The 21,131-nt window shown below is 43.9% G+C and overlaps 1 protein-coding gene and 1 non-coding gene across 2 annotated transcripts; both read right to left on the reverse strand.

The window, feature by feature from the left end:
• Positions 1–2,930: 2,930 nt before the first annotated feature.
• TSPAN1 (tetraspanin 1) lies at positions 2,931–19,797 on the reverse strand. Its single transcript, XM_035123386.2, has 8 exons — positions 19,662–19,797; positions 18,275–18,339; positions 11,556–11,762; positions 10,647–10,721; positions 8,804–8,902; positions 6,668–6,805; positions 5,763–5,846; positions 2,931–4,522 (listed from the first exon to the last, which is right to left on the reverse strand). Exons 2-8 carry the CDS (start codon positions 18,329–18,331, stop codon positions 4,469–4,471), a joined length of 714 nt encoding a protein of 237 aa, XP_034979277.2. The 5' UTR covers positions 18,332–18,339; positions 19,662–19,797; the 3' UTR covers positions 2,931–4,468.
• LOC118089574 (U4 spliceosomal RNA) lies at positions 7,167–7,298 on the reverse strand. The gene has a single exon (XR_004693133.1). It is a non-coding gene; the product is annotated as a U4 spliceosomal RNA (small nuclear RNA).
• Positions 19,798–21,131: the final 1,334 nt, after the last annotated feature.

A 21,131-nucleotide genomic window follows, 5' to 3' on the forward strand; every position in this document is an offset into this window, starting at 1 on the left:
TATTCATGTGAACATAGCTGGGATGAGTGGATGTTTTCTCTGGGCATTGCCTGGCTCATGGTAACATTCAGGGTTGGTCCTTCCATTAGGTAGATGAGGAAGCTGCCTCAGGTGACAGTGAGATAGTGGAAGACAGAGTTGTGTGTGCCTCCTGTCGTGTGTCTGGCTGTATACGCACCACACATTTAAAGCACATCCCCCATCTTTCAAAGACTCCTGAGAACTGCAGTTTGTTAAGGGTAGCTATGTCAAGGATAAACTACAGTTCTCATTATTCTTTTGTGAGGGGTGATTGTTTGGAAGAAGCCCTGGGGAAGAGGAGGCATAGACATAGATGGCTTTGGGAAGGTGGGGACTTTCAATCTCAGCAACTGGTTTCATGGAGTAATATCTACAGGACATGAGCTGCTGTGCTCATTAGGCCTGAAACTCTGTCCAGTCTGTGAAGATCATGTTTCACTAATGAAGAGTTAATTCCAGCTTTGAACTGGGTGATGTATTCATCAACTGGCTCTGTGACAATGGGGGAAGAGATCCTCATCTTTATTGAGCAAACCAGGTCAGCCCAAAATATTGACAACGTTGCCTTTAATAAATCTGTAACTTTAAAAAAATCGGGCATGACTGAAGGTCATAATAGTTTGGAGGTAACAGGAAACCTAGGCTAAAAACCTTCTGCAATGAATTATTATTGCATCCAGCTGATGAGGAGGGCATGATGCAATCTTATTGACATTGACATCTTGCCCAAGCAGTAACTATACAACGCAGAAGTGAACAACAACAGCAGTAATTATATCCTCATGATTCCGCAAACACAAGTTATCTGTGAGATTTCTTTTCCATGGATAAGTAACTCACAGCGTTACTCCCACCTGCTAAATCAGTGCTGCAAATACCTCCTGGTCATTGAAACAAAATAAAATAAAAAATTCCTTCCAGTAGCACCTTAGAGACCAAAAGTTTGTCATTGGTATAAGCTTTCTTGTGCATGCTACTGGAAGGTGCTCCTAGAAGGATTTTTTTATTTTGTTTCGACTACGGCAGACCAACACGGCTACCTACCTGTAACTAGAACTCCTGGTCATTGCATAGGAGGTTCAAAGCTCCTAGCAGCTGTCAGCATGTGACAGTGGTCACACTCCAGGAGCGGCTTTTACTGGCTGGCTAAACCAAGGGAGGGTAGCTGATGGGTTTCAAACCTCAGTGAGTTAGGGACTTCTCCTGCATGCGAAGACAGGCTCTGGCAGATTGAGCAGATGAGACCAATAGCAGGTGCAACAGTCAAGAAGGCAGTTTCTGCATGTGCTATATAGAGGGAGGTAAAGGTAAAGGGACCCCTGACCATTAGGTCCAGTCGTGACCGACTCTGGGGTTGCGCGCCCATCTCGCTTTATTGGCCGAGGGAGCCGGCGTATAGCTTCCAGGTCATGTGGCCAGCATGACAAAGCCGCTTCTGGCAAACCAGAGCAGCACATGGAAACGCCGTTTACCTTCCCGCTGTAGCGGTTCCTATTTATCTACTTGCATTTTGATGTGCTTTCGAACTGCTAGGTTGGCATATATAGAGGGAAGTAAGGGGCAAATAGGCTCATCAACCTGGGAAGGTAGGAGAAGGAAAACTCGTATTCTAAACCTCCGCTGCCTTGCGGGAGAGGAAGGTTCTTTGGGAGAAGAAAAGGCTAAGGAGTAAACCCTCCTCCTCTTCCTCCTCCTCCTCTTCTCCTTCTCTTTCACACCCTGTACTTCACCTTTGCCTGCTGCCACTTCCCACAGCAGCAGACACAGCATCTTGGAGGTGCTTTGACGCAACCCTTTTATGATCGCCAAAGCACCTTCCAGGAAGGTGCCTGACAATCACAAAAAGGACATGCTAGAGCAGAAGCACTTCGGGGCAACACTTTTACAATCTCCTGGAAGGCACCTTTTCAGGTTTCATCTGAAGTTCATGTCCCACACCACAGTGCAAAGCAGCAAATGCTATCACAGGACTTCAGACGAACTGAAGTTATTTTTAATTGAACCTGGGCCTCTTTGGTCCAAGTCCAACACTTCACCATCAGCATTCCAGTGCATTTCCAAGAATGATTTTTAAAATATTTGTATTCATTACATATATAAGATAGCATTGCATTCCATGTTTATCAGACGAGGAGTTTCCCCAGGTTCTCATGTCAATATGGTACCTTCAAGTAGGTGAAACTCGTTGGCATCTGCACAGCACTACAGATGGGTATCATTCAGGTGTGATTACTGGCAGGATCTGACCCACCTGCCTCAGCGGAGATCTTTCCTGCCCCAGCAGCAATCCCAAGCAAATTAAGTCCTCAGTGTTATTACAATGCAAAGGGTACCTTACACCTCCTAAATATAAGAACAAAGTTCAATTTCTATTGTGCCAAGTATTTCATGTTGAAAAGATCCCCACACAGGACACAGTAATAAGCCATGGCATTACTGATGAAGCTGTCCCAAGAACCCACCTTATTGTCCAGTGTGTCACTTTTGAATGTTAATGCACTGCAGAAAGAAAAGAGTAATGCTAAGGACAAAATCAAATGGAAAGTAATCTGAATGAAAAGAATGAGAAGAGAAATGAACATACCATTTTTGGCTACCCGAGATAATAAAAGCTATTAAAATAAATCCTGAGTTCACTTGGCACCCCCAGTTATCTATTATGATCCTGTCCAAGGCTGACTTTTTGTTTCCAATGGTGTTTATTCAAAGCTGCTTTCCCTCCACCAGCTGGACTGCTCTTAAGCACCAGGAGTAATAGATCAACTCCAGGGTTTGAAACCAAGATCCTCTCCCTCCCCTTTCCCACTTCTGAAAAGGTCTGCAATGGAGAGAAATGCTGTGTTTCTACAGATGTTCCGAATAATATTTTTCATTCTCTACTTTGCTGCAAAACATCCATGACCACAATATATAATTAAATAGTAGATTTTATTGCAATAGTCAAACATGCAAAACAAAATGATTTTGTAGTTAGATTATAAATTAAATTGTATCCACAAAGTGTAAAAAAATAAAGGGCTAGGTCAATATAAAAGTAAGGGGACCCCTAACCGTTAGGTCCAGTTGTGGACGACTCTGCGGTTGCAGCGCTCATCTCGCTTTACAGGCCGAGGGAGCCGGCGTACAGCTTCCGGGTTATGTGGCCAGCATGACTAAGCCACTTCTGGCAAACCAGAGCAGCAGACGGAAACGCCGTTTGCCTTCCTGCCAGAGCAGTACCTATTTATCTACTTGCACTTTGAACGTTGCTTTCAAACAACAGAGCTAAGTTATATGGGGGGGGGGCTCCCTTCAGGTGGAGCCAGCTCAACCAGACACCCATTCAGGTTTTGGTAAGCCACACTGATCATGTCAGCATGGAGTGGGGTGGGATGAGGAATAGGAAAAAGGCAGGCAACTCCCCATATGCACCAACCTGCAGAGAGGGATTGAAGTATCCAGTGCTTTTTTTCTTTAAAAATGTTTAGGGGTACGCTCATTTTGGCTGCTCCCCCTCCCACTCGCCCCCTTCCTCCCCCCAACACCCTCCCAACCCCCGGATGAGGGAGTCGAGGTGGCAGCGGCGCTGAGAGAATGGGAAGACCCCCAGCAACGTCAGGGTCAGCTTCAACAGGGAGGGGCGAGAGCTTGCAGGCTGACTCTAACCCGGCAAGAGGAGGAGGAGCGCCTTCGCCTCCACCATGGCTGCCCCCCAGACTCCCCTTCCCGGCACTGGCAGGGAGAATGACGGAGCTCCAGTCTGCACTGCTACTGCGGAGACAGCTGGCATGTTGATCTGTCCGTCGGTCAGTCAGTCAGGGCAATGCAAAATGTTTAGGGGTATGTGTCCCCCTGCACTGAAAAAGCACTGGAAGTTTCATATCTCCATTCTTCATACCCATGCACCTTTTCTCCCAGACATTTACAGCAGCATATGGGTCTTTGCTAGTCTCCTGTCTTGTGCTGGTTTTTTGTGTTGTGGAATAAAGGCCATGTTGATGATTCCCATTTATACTCCATGGAGATGGGAGTCTATTATTTGCAAATGAATGCAACTGGAGCCTTTGAAAGCCACCAGCAGCATTCTGGGCCATTTACTCTCCTGGAGAGTATTTCAGGATGGCAGGTATCAAAGCCAGCGGAAAGCCCCCCAAACTCTACTGTGGCAGAGACCATATTTAGAAGGCAGAAACACTGCTGCTTTTCTCCCCACCCCAGTCTTTGATTCAGCTATTGCCGGCTTTAAATATAAACGCTGTTTGTGCTATTACAGAAGTTTCATATCAAACCACTTTTCATTTATGTACACACTACAGATTCCAGCTCGGTAGAGTCAAAGAGTTAATCACACGGCATGCCTTGGACCCAAGAAATGTTTGATTGATGTGGACACAGGTTAAGGAAAGGTTACTATGTGTGCTGTTCTCTTGCCTCCTGCCAGGGTGATCCTCCTAGCCTTCTATCCCAGTCATTTCTCATCCAGACGGCAATAAAGGTACATCGCTACAGCCATTGCTGCAACCTGGAAAGAGGAGAAAAAGCTTGAGTTTCTACACATCCTGTCCAAGCGCTTTACACAGGCATTGTAGAATTAAAGAATGTGAAGGCAGCTCCTTGTGCTCCTTATTACACTGAAGAGGAAGCAGGATAACACTGTAAAGACCTGGCACAGCCTTAAAAAAAAGAGAAGTATTTATTGCCCACACATTAACATAAGGTTACCAGACATCCCCGTTTCCTGGGGACAGTCCCCGGATTTACAAATCAGCCCCCATACAAAATCCATTGAAGTTGAGAAGTGTCCCCGGATTCATTGAAAAAAATCTGGTAACCTTACATTAACAACCAGTTTCCACCATATGAGAGAGCAATATCTTCCTCCAAAATTTTTGGGTTTTTTCCCCCCTGGGCTAAAAGCAGCCAACACCATGCCAAGGAAGTCTGCCCAGCAAGCACAATGCCAGGCTCCTCCACACACAATACAGTAGCACTTGCACATCTGTTGTGCAATATGACAGTCACCTGGAAGGGGTTCCTGGTGTGGGAGCTGGAGTAAGGGATCAAGTCTTTATGAATCCAACAGCGCCTATGCTCCTGTGTGGTGCCAGTGTGGTGTAGTGGTTAAGAGCGGTAGACTCGTAATCTGGGGAACCAGGTTCGCGTCTCCACTCTTCCACATGCAGCTGCTGGGTGACCTTAGGCTAGTCACACTTCTTTGAAATCTCTCAGCCCCACTCACCTCACAGAGTGTTTGTTGTGGGGGAGGAAGGGAAATGAGAATGTTAACCGCTTTGAGGCTCCTTTGGGTAGGGATAAGGCGGGATATCAAATCCAAACTCTTCTTCCTCCTCCTCCCTACCCTAGCACTGCTTATTCCTTTTTCCTCTCACAATGTACAGGACTACTCACATCACTATATATTTAACTGTGAAGTAGTAACATGCTGCCCAGTGTGAAATGGGTTATTTGCCACTTCATGTTCTAGAATGAAAAGCCATGGGTGGCTCTTTAGGCCTAAGTTTCAAATATCCTGTGGCATGCAAGCAAGAATAGGTGACAGGATTATGATGGTGGTAACCTTTTGACCATCAAGTGGTCACCAGGTACATGACTAGGAAGCACAATCAGCAAGAACATCTACCTGTTACATCTCATGATTGGGGTCAAATGCTTCAGTACAATGCTTCTTTCATGGCCACCACATCACAACAGTGGAATGCTGGTAGCAGCAGCAGAAGCACAAATCCGTTCAGCCAACCTACCTCCAATACACAGATCCCAGCCGCAACTCCACCTACTACACCAGCATTCTTGCGTATTTCAGACAGCAACTGAGGGAAGCAGCCCTAGGAATTTTTTGAAGAAGAAAGGAGTATATAAAAAAAGTCAAATCCACTGCAACACCGTTTGACATGATCAAGCAAGTGACACAAATCAGAAATGAGTAATAGTTCCCCTTGGAGGAATTTCATAGGGAAATTATCCAGATGCTCCAAGAAGGCTTTTGATTTTGATTTTTTTTTTTTGGAGGTTGGGTTCAATCATTTGGCAAAACTCACTGGCCAAAGGAAGCAAAGAGGGAGAAAAGTATTACCTACATGTAAAGGTGCAGAGGTTTCCAGGTGCTAGCCACAGCCAGCAACGACTTTAGACTATACTAGCATCAGTTGTCATAGACGACACCCAGGAGCAAGGCCAAAGGACACTCACCCATCATTATATATTTCAAAATGTTTACACCCCACCATTTAAAAACAAAATGCACATTTTAGTACACATATTGGGGGCAGCAGTACAGCCCTCTACCAACCATCAAAGGTGGGGAGGGGAAATGCAACAGACCCACTTAAAATTTGTTGTGGTCCCCCAGAAATCTCATCCCCAGAGACTCTGGGAAGTCCCCCAAATCTGCCAGCAAATTCCAGTTCAGCCTGGAATTCACCAAAGGTTTTGTGTAGAATGCTTCTCAGCAGCGAGATTGACAGCTTGTCAGAAGATGAACTGTTACCCTCATGGCAAGATGCACTTCCCCAAGGCAGAGGCTTCATAAATACCCAGCATCTTCCCTCAACACACAAGAGTCAGCAAAGGTTATTCCCTGTCTATTTCCCATCCTTCACATCAAAATGCAGTCAGAAAAAACAACAGCACTCATTTGTTTTCTTACTGGCATCTCTTTTTTCTGGGCGGCGGCTTGATCGCAAACAGACCCTTTTTCACAGCAGAATGGTGGATACTCTTTGTTTTTCTCAAAGTAGTAGGAATTATTGAAGTCTGTGTAATTCATTAGACCACAGCATTTCAACTGAAGAGGAGAATGTAAAGAGAGAGAGAGAAGGGGGGGGGTTAACTCACCACAGTATAGCCTTTACACCCTAGAGTCCTAAATGGCAATAGGTAATGTACTGATTATTCCAGTGTCTCATTAGGAGGGCCTTTTCTTCAAGACGGAGAAGAACTATGTGGTAATTTAGACAACAATGACCGCTCTGGGACATGAATCTGCAAAGAACTGGAAACGAAAGACTCTCTCACACTTACTCTAACACTCCCTCACATTCTTTCTAGAAACTGTAAATACAATGTACATACACAGGGTGCTTACACATCATGCACTACAAGACCCAACATTTCAACCAAATGAGCATGTCTCTGAAAAGGAAGAGATTTCGTAAATACAGCAGCAACAACCATTTTGTTTTCACAAAATTGCATTTTTATTTTTTTTATTTTTCAATTAGCAATCATCACACCTCAGATTAACCTCGTTGGCTAGGATACTGCCACTGTGCAAAGTTGCAATATTGCAACTTTATCAAATTTTGTTTCACACTTTCTCTCATGTTTCAGGACTTTATGTCCACATGTTTTGTTCTACCCTTAAACTGATCAGACTCTGCCATTGAAATGGTTGTTTGATTGTCTTCTGTTACCTATATTGGAAGTATACACTTGACTCCTATGTTGGTAAGAATTCTTACATAATATACCAATTCATTACACAGATCTGATATGCCATTATATTCAGCCTCTGTGGAAGAATTAGCTACACTCCCTTGTTTTCTGGAGTTTTACCCAACTAGGGAATTGCCAAATTTAAACATTAACCCAGGCACTGACTTTCTACCTGGTAAATTTGCACAATCGCTGTCTATAAAACACTTTAGTTCCTCTGGTCCTGAGGACAACAACTTAAAACAATAATCACGTGTTCCTTGTAGATATGTGAAAACATGTTTTAACCCTTTCCAAGCCACTTCATTAGGATTACTTACAAACCTACTCAATATTCCAACAGAATAACTAATATCTGGCCTACTCCATTGAGAAATATACATCAAACTTCCAATAGCAGCATGATACAACTCAGCATCTACTTGCTTTGTACATTCTCCCTCAGTCTTGAGACTTTGCAATCTTGTATATTGTACTTCTCAAATAACTGAGTTATTTAGTCTCATTGACACTTCCATGCACAGTTCTCCAAATTTCCACTCACAAATAATTATTCGCTTTTCCCACATTCAAAACAAAGAACCCAAAATGGCAATGCAGAATGGGAAAGAGGGATCGCTTTGCAGCTTAAAAAACAAAGAGCAATCCAACAGCCTTGCCTCCTAGGGTTACCCATTCCTCCAACATATTAACACAGGCAACCCTTGCAGCTATCTGACTAGGACAGCAACCTAAGCATTAGGACCTAGAGTACACAACGATTCTTCCCTTGCATGTTATGTGTCATGGCATTGGAATGGGCCTTTCACTAACATAGCAACCCTAGGCTCAAACCATCTTCTAGCCAACTAAGCCTTCAGGATCAGACAACCCAGCTTGCTACCAGTAGTTATTATATATAGTATCTCCCTATTCTCCATGTATTCTCTAATAAGGCCTGCTCCACTGCAATGATAAACTCATTATATCATCCCTCAGCTGTCCTGGTGGGCAGTTCTATCCTGAACATTCAGGAACTGAAATTACTATTCACCTTCAAAATTGGTTCTCCAGCTTCTGGGATGTATTAAAACCCCTTGTAACCTCTTGCTGCTCTTCTCTAAATACTCTCTTCGTACCCACTTCATCATTTGCAAATAAAAGCCACACCCAGAAGTTTTAAAAGACAGGCTGAGTCCAAGATTAAGTATGTCATTGTCCCCTTTGGTATCGTGCAGGCTACTATAAAAACAACCCTAAAACGCACTTGGGTTTCCATCTAAGTCAAGCAGAATAGCAAGGACAATCAATCATCAGTGCCACTTTACCAATTCTTCATAGTCCCAAGATGTTCTGTGGGACAACTTACATCTTCCATTGTTTTGTTCCATACTGCAGTGATGTCAGGGGTCTTCCCATACTCTTTTTTCAATAACTGTGTCACTGTTCCTTGAAGTATAGTCTCTGCCTGGAAGGAGGTGGGAGATAATGGACAACAGCATGTCAGAACACACGGGTAAACTCAAATCCCACATTGCAGGCAGTGCACATCCCCAACAAGAAGAGCTGTTGAGAACAGTAACTGGCTGAATTCCTCTGCTAAAGAGCAACATTTTTGGAGCTTTGTGTATATTTAGGGTTGCCATATTCTGAAGAGCAAAAACAGAGGATGCTATGACGACTCTCACTTTAAACACCCTTACTATATGTAGGCTATAGAAGCTGTGATATATTGCTGAGGGGGGACAGGAGAAGAGAAGAGGAAAGCAAGTCTTCAGCCACCTGTTATGTCTATTGAACATGGCTGTTCAATTACTTTTAGGATGCATACCGTACTTCCTATAATTTTAAAGCACATTGGAAGCACATTGATCCTCCTCAAATAATTCTGGGAACTATAGTTCACCCCTCACAGAGTTACAATTCCCAGCAACCCAGCAAGGAATTCAGGCTACACTACCTGTGGATAACAACTATTTTTTTTGTCAGGGACATGATATATTGCCAGGAAAAGCAGGAACTGAAAACAGATCATTCTGAAAATGAGAGGTTGAAGTGCAAATATTAAACTGTGACAAACAAAGCTGGTCTTTGACTCTTATTTACATTTAAGTTAAAGAACCCTTGCAGGAGGGGGGGGGGAGAGAAGGTTTCAGGTTTCCTTCACCCCCTAATTCCCTTTTGATGTTACCAATTAGGGTCTCCCTGAAGCTCTTGCAAATTAGCCAGACCCGTGATTCTGTGTGATATCAGCAAAATAATTGAAAGTTTAAATGATTTTAAACAAAACAAACATGGTTGTTGCCCCATCACACCCAGTTTGTTTCTAGAAAGATGAAGGTCCAAACTAGGAGCAGCCATCTCTTCTCATAGGTCAAGAAAATCATCCTGGTATAAATTTTAATTTCTCAATAAATAAATGGGAAAGTCTCTTTTTATTGCCACATATGCCTTTATTTGGAGATTTGTGTACCACCCCAACCTAGAAGTTCCAAACTATTAAGTAAATTAAAACCGATTCATTGAGTGAATGAAGGTATTTAATGTTCCCAAATGCAACATACAAAAACCATTAAGATATGTCCAAAACACTGATGTAGGGATTTTGCTACTTTCAAAAAACTTTGGCTTGAACTACTCTTTGTAGCATTTCTCAACTGCACACCTTCCCCTAAAAGAGCCATGTGATACAGTGGCTGGAGTGTTGTTCAAGGGCTTGGGAGACCAGGGTTAAAATACTTTACACACTCCACCATGAAGCTCAGCAGGTGACTCTGTGCCAGTCATGGTCTCTCAGCCTAACCTACCTCACAGGATTGTTGTGAGGGTAAAGTGGGGAGGGAAAGGACCATGTCTGCAACCTTGAGATACTTGGAGGAAAGGCGGGGTTCTAAATTGCGAATAAATAAATCATAGCATAGCATTATTTCAGCAGAGGCTAAGAAGTAAGGTGTTTGTTTTGTTTTGTTTTGTTTTGTTTTGTTTTGTTTTGTTTTGTGTTTTGTTTTGTTTTGTTTTGTTTTGTCCCAATACTGAAAGCTTATCACTCAAAGAGGGAGAACTGGCAAATCTGCATGTGTTTTGAGACTTACAAAGGCACTTACACCAATTGCTTTGAAGCAGCCAGAAGCTGAAACATCTACAGGCTAGGACAGCTACTTCAAGACTAAGCCACTTGTTCCATACTCATCCCTCTACTCCATGTTACTTACAAGAGAAGTGTAGACCAGGGCCACCACTGCAGCAGCAACTTCTATTATGAAGATGATCAGGACAATTGAGAAGAACTAGGAGGGGAGAGAGCATAGGGTCAGGTTGTTCACTCCATAAAGTGTCAAATACAAGAAAAAGGCAAGGACTGTTTGGATCACTTGGATATACCTTTCCAGGGATACCTAGCTACAAGTCTTCAAGAATTTGCAAATGGCACAAAGAGGGACTATCAACACCATGTTCTAGTGGGGATTTTCCACTGCTCTGGACTTCCTTATGTAGTATGATGAGACACAGACCTGGATCTCCCACAAGAAAGAGACCCAACGAAGCACTTCTTCAAATCACAGCCTGGCTTCCTAGATCTTTCAGCATACTGAAAGACATTTTCATATCAGTGCAGCAGTTCTGACTTTTCTCAGATCACTCTAGAACACATATATAGCCACAACTTCCTCATCAGATGAGAAGGCTTAATATTCACATGTCTGTTTTCTCTTAGCAAGAAGAGGAAGGAAGTGGAGATCAAGAAACATGATGGCAACTCCAAGTACCACTATTCTATCAATGGGTAACAGATTTGATGACTTAGGATCCCTTCCTTCCTGAGTCAAGCATTCAGACAGGTTGTCTGACCCAGGGGTAGCCAACCTGGCACCTTCCAGATTGGTTGTTGACTACAACTCCCATCATTCCTGGCCACTGGCCATGCTGCCTGGGGCTGATGGAAGCTGAGACTCCAACATCATCTGGAGGGCCACATATTAGCCAACCCTGCTTTAAGAGGACAGCTTTCCACAATGTCTTCAGTGCTCAAGTTTATCAACGAGCACTTTTCCTAAAAGCTACACAACTGCACACATCTTCAGCAGGCAAGAGATGGAAATTGCTTAATGTCTGCATTTTACCATGATGAGGAGGCACTTGCTCTCCTTCTGAGCGCCACAGCATCCTAGGAAGCCCAAGAAAAACAGGACGGCTCCAATGGCAATGAGAAGGTAGCCCACATTCACAAACTGCAGGACACTGGAGGACAAAGGGCCAAACGTGCTGACAAAGTTGCTACTGTCAACACTGACCCAGATCCCAATGCCGAGGAGTACTCCTCCGCCAATCTAGGAAAGAAAGAAAATAGAGTTATTTCAAAATGTAGGTACATACTGGAAACTCACACAGTCACCCATAATTATGACACTTTAAGCCTATGCAACAGATGGCACCCACCTAGCTGCAAACAGCTCACAAGGCTACATATTGTAGCCTGTCAGTTGAAGCACTAGACACCTTCCCCCCCACCCCATTTTTGCAGTCCAGGCAGGCAACAGAAAATGAGATTCATGAGACCATCATAGGTCATCCTTCATAGCTGAAGGGCTGCATTTAGCTTAGGAAGGCACAAGGTGTGCAGGTTTGCTATACCTGAACCACACAGGTTAGTGGAGACAACATTTACAACTATTATTAGTCACTGTATAAAAGACTCTATACAACAACAGCTGCTGTTTTTTCTTTTAAAAAAGAATGAAACTTCTCACAAGCCATTAAGAAATGAAGGCTTCTGCCTGCCAGCCATCATAAGGTTGGCAAGAGTGCAAGCCTTCTCCTATTCATTTTATTAAGAAAACAAATAGCCGCCCCAACATTGAGAGTGCTTAGGGAAACAATTGGGAATATCAGCAGTAACTATTAATTCCAGGGCATTTCCTAATTTTTTCTCGGATCTCATCAACAAGAATGTCTAGTCATGATGATGCAGGGGATCAAGAGTCCACAAATCAAGTTTGCATGAATTTTTGCTTTGGTTTCATATACAACTCTACCGGAATGTTGTTAATCTCTATTTCATAACCTAGAGACATGTAGCCAGAATATCCTTAAAAGAATTAACTGCCAATACAGAGGCCCTGGATCAGTTTGGGACCATGATCTTGGAAGTGGAGGGTGGGCTATCTATATGTTTCCCCCTGTGCTTGAGTAGATAGCAAACTGGGAGAAGTAGCACAGGCAAAACTTACTCCCCACCACAATCCCATTATGATTTGTGGGTTAAGACGGATAATTTGCTTCTTCTTTTTTTAAATGGAACATCCTGATCACAGTTCTCCCATATCACTTCTATCTTGCGAAGTACAGAGGGACGTGTGTAGGAACTCATTGTTCACTGGTTTCTAGAGTTCAAACAAATACACTGCTTTTTTGGGGGGGGAGCAGCAGAGAGAGAGATACAAAAAAACAACAACCCACAACCCCATATCCTTGGTTTTGTCCACATTGTTTATGCAGTACTCTCGGTAGGTATATACCTGTGTTTTGTCTTGCCTTTTTTATTTTGTAAAATGCACAGTGACCATTTTTGGGGAAGGGCAGTATAGATATCCCTTAATGAATCAACCATCAAATAAATACTGGTGCAGCTGTTCTGAAGAGATTGGGACCTTAATGGGAAAGACAAGTCACACACACCTTGTTGAACAGAGGTTCAACAGACACCACTTTTGTGTTTTAATCTCATCTGTCATATCTGTAACAGCTAGGAACCTACCCTTTTCCACACAACAAATAGTTTTGGTTGGCTCCTATGTCAGGGATAGAATGTTGAAATAAGCGATGGAAGGGCAATGCTATTCGGCCGCAATCCTATTTAATTGGGAGTAAACCCCACTGAACTGAGCAGGAGTCACTTCTGACTAGACATGTATAGGACTGTTAGTGGCAAAATAAGCACAGCCTTCTCCTCTTAAGGAGAGACAGGTTAATTCTAAGTTTAGAACAAGGGTGTCAAAACCAGACAGGACTTCTAAGAGCTGCGTGGATGATGTTTCTGCAGGTGCAGCTTCTTACACCTGTATGGCAAGGTGTGCTTTGCCAAAACTCCCTCTTTTACCCAATCATTAGTGGTTTGCAAACGTTCCAAGGTCTCTTGAATTACAGCAAGCCAAGAGGTTGAAGAGTCCCAACAAAACAAGAGTCTTTGTCCACTTCCTGATTCCCTCTCTAGGCAAGTCATATCAGAAACCCGCTCCCAAGAGCTTGGTCCCAGTCCTTTGTTGATTTAAAAAAGTGAAGTATGCATTTGGCACCATGCAGAAATGTTCCCGAGCCGTTCAAAGCTGGCTGGAGCTGCCAGTTTTGTTTGCCCTCAAATAAAAGGGCAGGGCAGGGCAGGCACTGATTCAGTACACACTGAAGTGCAGATTCCAGGTAGGACCTTGTTCATGAAGTGGAGGAAGAGTCAAGACAGTAGCTTTCCATCTCCTTTGGCAAAGGTGAAAGAGCCAAAGATCAGCTATGGCAGTGGGGCAATGATGGGGCAGGGCCAGTGGCAAAAATGAGCAGAGCAATGAATGCAAAATTCACCCTTGCACAGAGGGCTAGTTTCTACACACACCCATTCGCCTCCATCCAGGCAAGCAAAATGCACTATCAGAATTGAAGGACACATTTCAGCCAGGCAAAAACACTCAAGGAGGGTGCAAAGCAGGGCCAGTAAAGTGTGTCACCTGAGGGCCAGAAGGAAAGGCTTATAGGGCTGTATTTGCCCCCCTCCATGGTGCCTGAGATTCTCCACACCTGCACTTTGCTAGAGCAGATCTTACTTTACACATGAACCCTACCCCATACCATCAGAAGCCCTTGTATATATACAGCTGTGTGTATATATACACAGAGGACTCTGCCCACATCATCAGAAAGCAACAGGTGGCAGGGGTTCCTCCGATACCACATGATCATGCAAAGGGGGAAATGCCATTCATAGTCACTGAGCATGCAACCTCACTGCCTGAAAGTACCAAATCCATAGTGTCAACCTCTCAAAGGTTGGTAAAGATAAGAACAAGGAGGGATATTGTTTCCTCTGCTTTCAAGACTCTGCATCAGCAAACCCCCCTTTATGAATATTCCCTTTAAAGAGGAAGTTGCTCCATTCCAAGAAATCTGTACCCTTGCCAGAGTCTGTTGAAGAAGCCCATTTTGGATCCCGAGGGCAGGAATTAAGGGACACTTCTCTCATGTGAAGACATCTTCCCTATACAGATAAGAGAAGTGGCATGTACACTACCACATATGATTACCATACAAATGGATGACAGGAAGGCATAACTGGCATGAACTATCAATGAAGCAATAGAGACCGTGTGTGTAGTCCTCATAAGGATGTGCAGAGATGCAACACATGACGTTTCCCCATGTAGACAGCAGCCCCCCACCCCAGGGTTATAAGCAGATCTTCTTAGATGCCCAGAGCCCATTCTCTTCTTCTACACTACCCCACAAACATAGTAAGAAAGCACTGAAGTTATACCCTCATAGTCTACTCTTGTATTCATTATATTTTAATATTCCTGCTTATAAACCCAGCATTTGTCAGCACTTACCGACTGGCCTGCCCTGTGTATTATTTTACTGTTATTTATATGATTTATTAAATTTGTATATTGCCCTTCCTTTGCAGATCTCAGAGCAGTAAACAATCTTCCTTTGGGAAACCCAAAGGAGTTCATTTAAAATTGGAGCTGATTCAGGACAAAACTTTTGAGATGCTTTGGGTTGTATTCAACTAACTATTGTTTATAGCAAACCCATGGAAATTAACAGGCCTAAGTTAGGCATGGCCATTAATTTCAGTGGGGTCAACTCCATGTAAAAATTAGTTAAATGCAAGCCCTCAGATTTTGTTCTTTTGGAATAAAGATCACTGGGAGCTAATGGTGTTATCTGTGGTGCAAAATTTACTTAGACTTAAAGGTAAAGGTAAAGGGACCCCTGACCATTAGGTCCAGTCGTGACCGACTCTGGGGTTACGGTGCTCAACTCGCATTATTGGCTGAGGGAGCCAGCATGACAAAGCCGCTTCTGGTGAACCAGAGCAGTGCACGGAAACGCCATTTACCTTCTCGCTTGGAGTGGTTCCTATTTATCTACTTGCACTTTGACGTGCTTTCGAACTGCTAGGTTGGTAGGAGCTGGGACCGAGCAATGGGAGCTCACCCCGTCGCAAGGATTCAAACTGCCGACCTTCTGATCAGCAAGCCCTAGGCTCTGTGGTTTAACCCACAGCAACACCTGCGTCCCTTACTTACACTTAAAGGTAAAGGGACCCCTGACCATTAGGTCCAGTCGTGACCGACTCTGGGGTTACGGTGCTCATCTCACATTATTGGCCGAGGGAGCCAGCGTACGGCTTCCAAGTCATGTGGCCAGCATGACTAACCCGCTTCTGGCGAACCAGAGCAGTGCACGGAAACGCCGTTTACCTTCCTGCCGGAGCGGTACCTATTTATCTACTTGCACTTTTAGGTGCTTTCGAACTGCTAGGTTGGCAGGAGCTGGGACCGAGCAACGGGAGCTCACCCTGTCGCGGGGATTCGAACTTACATACTATCTAATAATAAAAGGGAAGGTTCACAGAATTAATACACCAACAGATCTTTCTCTCCCATTAAGTTTTAGAGAGGAAAGGGTCCAGGGCTTTGGACTCTACAAAGAGAACAGGACACTAGTCTCAAGACTGCTGGATTGTTCTCTCTTGCCACCCACCCAGACCCTGAGATCATCACTTCCAGTTGGTTGAGGTGGGAAGACAGACAGTTCTTCAACGCAACTTCCAGAGCTGTCTCCAGCTAGTTTCTATGGCAACAATTTGGCCCAAACTTACTAACAAAGTAGATACTTAACAGACCTGGCTAAGCTATTTACCCAACAAAAGGACTCGTTTGGCCATCAACAGTCTCTCTTTCTGCAGAATCCAGTCTTATAGTTAGAACAAAATAGCCGAAAACCACAACCACAAACTTATTACAGAATGTTGCAACACCCCATGGAACTATTGCTCTGAACACAACTATTGCTCTGAACTATTGCTCTGAATACAGATTTCTAAAGTTCTAGATCCCCACCAGCCTACATATGGCACTCAACATAATGCAGATCACCTCACAAGAACTCACTTCAGCTAGCGCCCCAGTGCATTTAGGGAGCCACTTGGAACCTATTCCTGTGGGTTTGCAGGTAGATGAAAAAAGACAGAAGAGTTTGCCAAAGGAATCGGCTTGAGCCAATGTCAGAGACTTCCTTGAGAGTGTTGCCATAGAGGCACCAGTGGAGTATGTAGGAGGGCGGCTGCATGGCTTGTAGAAACCCTATTAACAGGGCAAACATGAAACCAACACGACACCCACAGAAACCATAAAACCCACTCAGCCTGTCCAGAGACAAGGAAGGAGGCTTGAGAATACATTTTAATGAGTACTTTGGCTTGCGTCATGATAGTGTTCAAGCTACCCATTGCCGTTTTGTGGGCTTGGCCTGCCATTGCATGAAGGCACGCCCGTCATCTGGGATCATAAACCACAACCGAATATCATGGTGCTGCTTCTGTTTGTCCCATGGGTGTGGCAGCTGAAGAGTCAGCCAGAGTCAGAGGACATTCCCCACAAGCCTTAGGCAACCACTCCATTAGGTTTATCTGTGAGCCAAAATAGCTGTGACTTGTGTAGGTGGACAGATTCTGGATTCCTTGAATGTGCTGTGCAGGATATTGAAAGGCACAGTAAAGCCAGGTCCAGCACAGAATCAGAAAAGGCCAGCAGGTCATGTGATGCAGACTCTAGAGATGCTTATCCAGAGATAAAAGGCACACCTGGGTGACATTCACAATCAGATCTCTCATGGGTTTTTTTTTTTTGGTAGATAATAAATTCACCATAACTAAGGAGGAGCAAATCCAACTGGGAACGCTGTATTTTAAAATAGTTTTCACCCTTGCAGTTCCCCCCAAATGAGCCTCCCTCCCCTGCCACACAGTTATTTGGCCTGACTACACATAAAGGTAGTCGCTTGGTATCACTGATCTCCAGCTTTACCTGGTTGTGCCCTAAGACTATTCACAGGGTGTAAGGTACGTGTACTTATGGTATGTCTCAGGCAAAGTATTTGTAAGTTAGTTAAAACTCTTCAGTAGCATCAGGTAAGTTAAAACTCTTCAGTAGCAACAGGTAAAGACCAGTGTTCTGATCACTAGAATTGTTACAACAATGACAGCTTGTTAACAAATTATATACGGGAAGCACGCTGCCAAAGAGAAAACCTAATATTTCTTAAAATAAGATTTGTCCAAGCTAAGACCGTTACCAGTCCTTCTGTTTCGGGACCAGCATGCAGTACAGTACAGTACAGCATGCTAAACCTATTTTCTTAAAAGTAAAAGGCAGCCTGTGCTATATTTTGGTTGTGTACACACCATATGTTTAAACCACATTTCTGCCCCTACAAAAATAATAATAATCAGGGGTTTACTGCTCACAGAGGTGTAATTCCCAACACCCTTAACCAACCACAGTTCCCAGGGTTTTTTTTTTATTGGGGATGTGTGTTGTTGGATGTGATTTAAATGTATAATATGTATACTGCCTTTATCTCTCAAGATCTTTAAACATACAGACGTGGGGGCTTTAGTAGAGTTACCTATAAAGCCTTTAGTAGAGTTTACCTATAAAGCAGGTAAACTACCTATTTAGTAGCGTTACCTATAAAGAAAAACCAGGCATCTTATAGGGTTTGCCTCACCAAGTTATGCTTTTACAAGACCAGCTACCTCGTTCATAGGGCGAAAAGGGTTAATACTTACCACAATGGCCAGGTTAAATAAGACCATCATGACCTTCAAGAAAGTGAAGCAGCTCATCTTGATTGCTATAAAAAAAATTAAGGAGAAAGTTAACTAAGAGCAAAAGCCTCTTAGTTTAAAGAGATCTAATCCCAACTCATGATCCAGACATTTGGGCACAAGGTTAGTACATGGCCCAATGCAAAGCAGGTTTACTAGGAATTCTCATTGGAAGATTCAATGTAGTAAGTAAGCATGCTCCAAATTGCACCTTCAGAAGCAGGTGGATAAACAATATTCATATCATACCACATGTAGTGTTGAATACAAAACTTATGCAAGAGTACACAAAATCCAACATGCCCCTCATATGCGCGTGCGCACACACACCGAGAGAGAGAGAGAGAGAGAGAGAGAGAGAGAGAGAGAGAGAGACTGCCATGTTCTTCTTCAACGAGATTAAAATCCCTTTCTATCTTGAATCAAATCCTCTTTTAGATAGTTGCAGGTAGGTAGCCACGTTGGTCTGCCGTAGTCGAAACAAAATAAAAAAAATCCTTCCAGTAGCACCTTAGAGACCAACTAAGTTTGTCATTGGTATGAGCTTTCGTGTGCATGCACACTTCTTCAGATACACTGAAACAGTGACTTATTTCAGAGTGTATCTGAAGATGTGTGCGTGCACACGAAAGCTCATACCAATGACAAACTTAGTTGGTCTCTAATATGCTACTGGAAGGATTTTTTCTCTTTTAGATACATATTTTAGGAAACTTCCTCCCCACTACATTCTACAGAGCATTAGAAAGATACTTTAGTAAATGAAGAAGAAAGCACACCAGAAATAGAACTTTAAGCATCTCTGGGGGCAACAGCCCCTTTTGCCATAAGGGAGGGGACCAGTTAATGCCATTTTGCCAGGGCAGCAGTGAGGGGAAAAAACACCTGGTGAACTGAGGAGAGGACTTTGAAAAAGATCTTTCCCTCAACCTCACTTTGCTATCTCCACCTGGGAGGGAATCAAAACAAGGAGCCACAAGACAACATCATTTGGTACCATCAATCGTACTTGTTATTCCTGATCCATCAAAATGAGCTACCGGTACCTAGTAGCCTAGTCGTTTACTTTTTTGAACCATGTCAGTTAAAGCAGCAGCTTTACAAACCTTGTACAGTCAATTTTAATAAAAGGCAATTTGTCCTCTTCACATTCCTCTGTATTTTTTGTGGGAAGATTTCAAGGAGGAACTGCACTGAAACAAGCCGCCCTTAAAAGAGCTTTCTGCTTTAAAGGAAGAGACTTGAATCCACTTCGCACACTAATGCCAGTAAACACAGATGAAACACACATCAGTCTCCTTCAACAACAACAAAACCTTTACAGACCAAAGAAGTTCCATTGACTCACCTTAAAAGGCAACAATCAACTTAAGAAAAAGACCTGGGCAATTCTCAGCTACCTTTCCAGTAGGCAAAGCAGTCAGCTTTTAAAGTAAACTGAACCAGCTGTTGTTTCAGGCTATAATAAATATCCCTTCAGCCTATAAGACGTATCCCTTTTTCAGGCCAATCAAATCTCTTTAAGGGCAAAAACCACACCTCACTAGTACTTTAAAAAAAAAAAAACATTTAAGCAACAGGGAGTAGACTAGTTTTCTTAATTCTTTACTGCCCTCTAATGGCTGTAGGTGAATGTTTATTCATTCATAAGAATTTTTAAATTTGTTTTTGAGCGCGCAGACACACTTGCGCGCAGACACATCAAGGGCAGCAAAGTCCTGCTACCTGGAAGAGAGAGAGAGAGAGAGAGAGTTTCTTTGCATGCACGTGCAGTGCCAACAGCAGAAATGGAAACTGCTGCTGTAGCAGTACATAGCAGTACATCCCACACCTAGCCATGGCCATCCCACCTCCCTGACTTTGCAAGTGACAGCCTCTGGCGGTGGAGTTAAAGGAGGAGCATGACAAGCCATAAGAGGAAGATACACAGTGTTGGGCATGCTGGCTTGCTCAAGCCACTCATTCTGCTGTCACTGATGCCAGCAGACATGCTGCCCATCCTGACACCCTGCGTGAGCTTCTCACACTGGTGTCAACAAGTCCAGAAAACCACCACCAGGCCACAAGAATATATTCAGGGGCTAGGTATAGTGGTGGAGCTTCATGCTCCGGCACCGGGGAGTGGAGAGCAGGCAGGGCGGGGCTGGTGCGCGTCCTGGGGGTGTGGTGTGCCGCCTGTGGGAGCGTGGCGCCCAGAGCAGGTGGGGGAATAGCCACAATGGCACCCCACCAGGATCGCGTTGCCGGGGGCAGTGTGCTCCCCCCGCACTCCTCTTCCTCCACCGGTGGCTAGGTAGACTTGCTTTCTCAAGTGATTTGCTCTACATGGACTGTGCCACAACAGGTCAGTGTGTCTGGCTGTTATCCAGAAGGTTGGTGGTTCAAGCCCACCCAGAGGCAGAATTCCTGCATTGCAGGGATTTGACCTTAGATGACCCTTCCAACTCTATTGTTCTCTCATTCTATGACTTTAATATTTGTTATGTACTGAGCTGAATCATAGAACAATAGGATCCAGAATCAGCAGTCTGATTGGTCCGCAGGAGCCACCCAATCCAACTCCAGGTGGAAGTGAATCCGCAACCTGATTGGCCTGCAGGAGCAGCCAATCAGGCTGCTGGCAGAAGTCAATCCACAAACTGATTGGCCCACAGGTGTAGCCCTGAAGTAGCCAATCACGCAAAGGCCATTGTGTAAATAATGTATATAAGCAGATGGTTTTGGGAAAAGGGCATTCTTATTCTCTTCTTCTCCTTGATGACTACGAGCTGAATAAAGAGCATGAAATTCACTCTCGACTCAGAGTATATTTCAATAG

The sequence above is a fragment of the Zootoca vivipara genome, chromosome 7 (assembly GCF_963506605.1).
Source record: "Zootoca vivipara chromosome 7, rZooViv1.1, whole genome shotgun sequence".
Lineage (NCBI taxonomy): Eukaryota > Metazoa > Chordata > Lepidosauria > Squamata > Lacertidae > Zootoca > Zootoca vivipara.